Below are 6,587 nucleotides of genomic sequence, written 5' to 3'. Positions count from 1 at the left end.
TTCTCCGGCTAACATAGTATTTGGAATTGTCATATAGATTAGTGACAATGTCATATTTGTGCCTTTCTTGGTTTTAGTTTTATTATAATAACATATATGTTTGAAGATGTGTAAGTTCTAGATATAGTGCAATATCCAAAATGTTATATTGTCTTGTTGATGTCAAATAAAAGTTTATGCAAAAAAATGCTGTAGCTTAATGCAGCTTATAATTTATTGCAAATAAAGCTGTAACTTGAGCCTGGGAGCATAATTTATTTATGTAATGAATCATTATAAATTTTGGGAAGGAAGTTGAAGCTTTTCTAATAAAATACAAAAAGCTGCAATCCTGTTAGGCATTTCTCTTATTAACTCACTGGAGAAAAACATTTCAATTTATAATTTAATTATAAATTAATTTATGCCTTCATTAGTTGCAGTGTTTATTTTAGTTAATTTAGGCCTTCATTAGTATTTGCTTTGATACTGCTGTTTTAAACACTGGAAAGCACAAGGCAGCTATTACAAGGATGACAAAATACTGAAGTGGTCACTATTTCTCTTTTCCTGTAAACATCAGGTTTAACGCCATTTCTTGTCAAACAAGGACCAGACTTTTGACTATCTGTAAAAACTCTATTCTTTATTTGGAGAATGTTTATATGCATACATATACTCACACAAACACACACACACACTCATATATATATATATATATATATATATATATATATATATATATATATATATATATATATATATATATATATCTGTGTGTGTCCATATAAACATTCTTCAGATAAAGACTAGAGTTTTTTACATATTGTGATAAATCTGCTCCTTGTTCAACGAGAAATATTGCAAAACCTGATGTTTATATATATATATATATATATATATATATATATATATATATATATATATATATATATATATGTATATATGTATATATATATATATATATATATATATATATATATATATATATATATATATATATATATATATATATATATATGTATATATATATATATATCTTCGTGTGTATACTTTTACAGTATACTCTATGGTACACTATATACTATATTTATATTTCTGCGGCCATTGGTCAATTTATGATAAGTGCAAAATTGGTCATTTTGTGATAAGTATGCAGTTTTTTTATATTTCGTTAGATCTTTCATTTGCTCAAACTATGATTGCTGTAGTAAACTACCTCCTAATACGCTTACCTTCTAATACAAAAGTAATTTATTTTTCATTAATACCCAATTTATTGCAACAAATCAAATTTTCAAACTCTTCTGCAAAATGTTGTATTTGCACTTATCAAAAATTGATCTATGGCCGCAGATGTATTTTTAAAAAGCACATGTATGTATACAATCATTGATATTTCAAAAATATTTTATTCATTTCTAAAATCAATTTGGAAACAATAATGATTAAACAGGTTAACAAAAGATTTAATTATTATTTAGAGTTTTTTGAAGTATATTTATTATGGGAATATAAAAAAAAAAAGAAAAGAGATAAAGCAAACAATAAAATCAATGGGCATAAAACAATTAACATCTTATTTTGAATTACATCATGCTTCTTTATTCACAGAAATATTGGATTTGAGAGGAAGTAAAGTTGTTGTTGATGGAGATGCCTTGTTGTACTGTCTTCTAAACTCAGTATCTAGTCGTTATGGCGGAGAATACAATGAAATGAGAAGAATCTTTGAACATTTTTTTAAAGAATTGCATTTGATTAATGTAATGCCATTAGTGGTGTTAGATGGCTGTATTAATGTTTCATTAAAAACCTGTACTACATGTGAAAGAAACAAACAACGAATCAAAGCTTTGGTGAATATTAACCAATCAAATAAAAGTCATAAGAATCTTCCTTTGCCTTTATTTTCAAAACAAGTTTTTATTGAGGTTATGCAAGAGTTGTGCATTCATTTTGTAGTAGCACCCAAGTAAGTTTTTAAATAGTTATGTGATTTCCACTATTACTTAAGCTTGTATGGACTTTGTTTGAACGTAATTTTAATGCCTTTTTGACTGTATTATGTTTATCATGTTTGACACTTTTATATTTTATCATGTTTGACAGTTTGACAGAGTTTATCATATTTGACAGATTTATATTTTAATTTGTTATGTTTCATGGTTTTTTATTAGAATGTTGTTTCACTTTTCACAGTGTTGTGTTGGACAGTAGTTTTTATTTTGTAATGTTTGACTGTGTTATACTATCAACCATTGTTAAGTTTCATTTATACATTTTTTTTATATTAGTGAAGCAGACATGTTGATAGCAGTTTTTGCAAATTATTTAAATTGCCCTGTTGTATCATCTGACTCTGATCTTTACATAGTTGATGTAGCACAAGGTGTTATTTCAATGCCAAATTTCATGAATGTATCCAATTTGAATAATGTTGTTAGTTATAATTTAAAAAATCTTTGTCAACTTATACATCTTGCAAAGGAAAAAATGCCTTTTGTAGCAGTTTTATTGGGAAACGATTACAGCATTAATAGTTACTTGACATTATTTCAAATCAAAAGTGGAATTAGTGATCAACAAGGTAATTTGATTAAAGTAACTCCTCGATTACAAAAAGTAGCAGAGTATCTTAACTCGATATCTAGTAAAGATGATATTATTAGAAGTTTAGTTCAAGATGTAGGTGAAACGACTGGAGATATAAAAGAACACCTTACGTTGATCTTGGATAATTATGATTTAAGTTACTACAAACTACAGGCAAGCTCTTTGTTACCAATTTTGTTAAAGCAAGAAAGTAACCCTGAATGTCAATTAAAAAGTTACAATTCAATGGGAGATTATTTAAAAGTTATGTGCAGTCATGGAAAAGTTCACTCTTGTGTTTTAAACATTTACTTTGACCATGTACAGTTTTATCATATTCAAAGTGAAAATGTTTCGGCAAAAGCTGCCACTTGTATTTCACGCGATTTAGTTGATATAATATATCATCTATGCTCAATCACAGGCAATATAATAGAGTTTCAAAGAGCTGGCTTAAATTATAAAGAACAACTAAAAGTCGTTGATCCTACAATTAATGAAGAGACAAACATGTCCGATCAGAAATCATATATGTGTCAACTAGGAAAATTTTATTTTAACGAAAATGAAGCGGTAAATACAATTATGATCATTTCATTAAGATTTTGGATAATCAAGGCTAATGAGTATAACCGTCCAGTTAGTATTGAGCATATCAAGGCTCTTGTTATAACTTATCTTAGTCTAAAAGTTGAGAATAGTCACACTTGGTTTAATTTAAATTTGAGCGATTTTGATGTTGCTGTGGGTCATAGATTTTGTGAATGGCAATCTGTTGTTTTTTATTTAATGATAATTAATTGTTTGCTGTCGTTTCCACTTACTTTACCAAAGTTGAGTCTGATCTATTGTGGAAAACGAGCTCACTATGCATATAAGTTTCTTATATCTTACGGTAAGTTAGTTGTTTTTACAAATGTTAAACCTATCATTAGATATAAATTTAAAAATTAAATTTTAAAATTTATATCTAATGATAGGTTGAATAAAATTGTTTTTAATGTTTTACTGAAATTTTTTTACTTATATGTGACGTTTATTTTATTTGGTAAATTATACATATATATATATATATATATATATATATATATATATATATATATATATATATATATATATATATATATATATATATATATATATATATATATATATATATATATATATATATATATATATTATCAAACTTATTAAATTCTGGAAAGAGTTCGACGGTTACTTGCCAATATCGCTTGATATCTCTATATTGAGAGCTGATATCATATATCAACATCCTAATTATTTTTAGAGATTAAAATTCGATACTAGATATTATTATATAAAATTTAAGATTATCGAGAATGTTTAGTCTGCATATACTTTTCAATAGAGTTCCAAATAATGAGACAATAGAGTTCTAAATAATGTGGTTTAGTAAGCTAACAAGGGTCACCTTTGTTTACTTACTAAACTCTATGAGTTGACTTCATTGCTTTACTTATTTAATCAAAGTTTTAATGTGATAATCAAATTTCATTAACAGGATTATAGCAGTTTCATTACCAGGACAATATAGCAGGGAGTAATTGCCCTTATTGTGATCTTTTTTAAAAAAATACAAATTAATTGAAAAAATGTAGTTTAAAAGTTATTTTATTTTAATTAAAATATTATATTTTATCATTGTTTTTTTAATTTTAACTCTAAAATAAATATTTTTTTATAATTTTTTTTTAAATTTAAAAAAATTGTTTTTTTTGTTTTTTTGAAATGACCAAATAATTTTAATCTGTATATCTTTAAATATTTTTTCTTAAATTAGAAAGCGAAGATAAATTGGTAAGTGGTGCGGTTGGCTACATGGACTTTATTAAAATCGTCACTGATGGTTTACTTCATTGTATTAAGATTTCTCCGCCATCATTGCTCAAAAAAAAGAAAAAAAGGAAATAAAAACTATATATTTGTGCTCTGAGAAGTCATTTGGATTATCTTTATTCTTTGTTAGGGCTTTCGGTTCCATTCCGTTTCTTGATAGTTAGAAGATTTTTGTCAAATCAAAGCAATGAGTTGTTTAGTTTTTGTTTAAAATATAGAATACCATTTATAATATATAAAAGAAAACAATCTTGTATTGTAATAAAAATTTTACAAGAATTTCTTTTCTCATTTGTGTTTATTCATTTAAAGTTTGTTATATAGCAGCATTCTGTATAGCAAACAAGGAGTAGCAGATTTGAAAGATTCACAATTTGCATAACGTTACCAAACGTAATAAAATTGTAAAAAAGTAAAGTTAATGATTTCGAAAGCCTGAAGTAAATGATAAAAAACGTATTTACCGAGAAACCGTTTTTAACTTTGAGTGCAATAAAGAAAAAAAAAAATTTTATACAACTTTAGTCAATATATTTCGAATTTATACTGAATATAACATTTACTAATTCAAAAATGTTACAAAACGTCATTTTACGTCACGTCACATGTATTACAAAATGTTACATTATGTTGTAATGTAATAGTCTCTCAGAATCTTAAAAAACACTAGAAGTGAACAATAAAACGTTTATTTATATAAAGTTTGTCATTAACGCGTATCAATCAGCAATCATAGCTGCATCCCATCTACTCTCGTATCTTTTTTGTCCATTGTAAAATTATCCGGATGAAACGTTCTCCCTGCTCTTCACCCACATCACCTAAATTTAGAAAAATTTCAAATTTGAGCGCAAGTTATGCAGCTTTATATACTTTGTGAATTTCATATCTCCCTACTGTACAATTCCCTACTGCCTACAGTACAATTAAGTTATCCATTAGCTCTTTGTAGCCTTAAAAAAAACTATGAACAACATGTCCAAACGCAATCCATGCTTTTTTTTTCAACAACAGACATGTTGTCTTCCAGTGTTTATTCTAGTAAAACTATAAGAAAACCAGCAACAGCCGGTCGTAAAATTTTTGATGTTAATTTAATATTAGCTTTTAGAAATAGGTAAAGGATACTGTAGTATAAAAAAAATTCTGTGATTAAATGAATATTCCTAATTATATGAACAAATCTTTTTTTAACTCATTAGGCGAAGAGATTTCTTACTCTTGCAATTACATTGCCAAAGCTAAAGAAGAAAGAAGAATAAGTTTGAAAAAAAATTATGATGATTGTATTGTAGTCGACGAGGACATTTCAAGGGACGGAGCTTGGCAAAAAAGATTACTGGTTTGTAACTATAATTAGCAAAACAAATTTATAGATTGTTGCATACTTTCTAAGAAGTGCGAACCTTGTGAGTGTTGGAATGCACGCAAAGGTTCATCCAAATATACGACGTTTAAAGACAACCATGTCTACTCAATTAATCACAAAGAATCAGCTAGATCAATGGAGACAAAAGATATTGTTGAATATTTTAAGTCTTCTATTGAGGCAAGAAAGTTAAGATATGTTCAATATATTGGTAATTATGATTCTTCCTCATTTCCAGCCACACTTGCAGCTTATCCCTATCCCGGACAGAAAGTTGATAAAAGATGAATGTATAGGTCAAGTCCTAAAACGTATAGTTACTAGGCTACGAAACTTGAAAAAATGTACCAAAAAAAATGATTTAGAAGATAAAAAGTCACTTGGTGGAAAAGATGAAATTAAATAACATTAAAATTACAACGGTATTGTTATTTGCCAAAACATTGATAATCTTTATCAGGTGCATAAAAATATACCAGCAGTTTTACATCACTCATGCGTAGTAGATTCTTCTGATGCAAGGCATATTTTTTGTCCAAAAACCAAACCTTCACTATGTAAGTACCAAAGATCAAAGTTCTAATATAAAGGTTATAAAGAAAAACCAGGTTTACCTAATTCTATAAAAACATTATTAAAACCAGTATTTAGTGACTTAATGTCAGAAGATCTTTTTTTTAAATGTCTCCATGGTACAACACAAAATAATAACGAGTCTTTAAATACTTTAATTTGGAAACGTTATCCAAAAGATGTTGATGTTGGAATTAATGTATTAAATTTAGGT

The 6,587-nt window shown here is 26.8% G+C and overlaps 1 protein-coding gene across 1 annotated transcript; it reads left to right on the top strand.

The window, feature by feature from the left end:
• The first annotated feature begins 1,445 nt into the window (after positions 1 to 1,445).
• On the top strand, positions 1,446 to 4,720 carry LOC105845317 (protein asteroid). Its single transcript, XM_065805748.1, has 3 exons — positions 1,446 to 1,954; positions 2,277 to 3,469; positions 4,376 to 4,720. Exons 1-3 carry the CDS (start codon positions 1,536 to 1,538, stop codon positions 4,504 to 4,506), a joined length of 1,743 nt encoding a protein of 580 aa, XP_065661820.1. The 5' UTR covers positions 1,446 to 1,535; the 3' UTR covers positions 4,507 to 4,720.
• The last annotated feature ends 1,867 nt before the right edge of the window (positions 4,721 to 6,587 follow it).

Source organism: Hydra vulgaris, chromosome 09 (assembly GCF_038396675.1).
Source record: "Hydra vulgaris chromosome 09, alternate assembly HydraT2T_AEP".
Classification (NCBI taxonomy): Eukaryota; Metazoa; Cnidaria; class Hydrozoa; order Anthoathecata; family Hydridae; genus Hydra; species Hydra vulgaris.
Note: the sequence above shows the minus strand (reverse complement) of the source record. Positions and strands in the feature narration are given on the sequence as shown.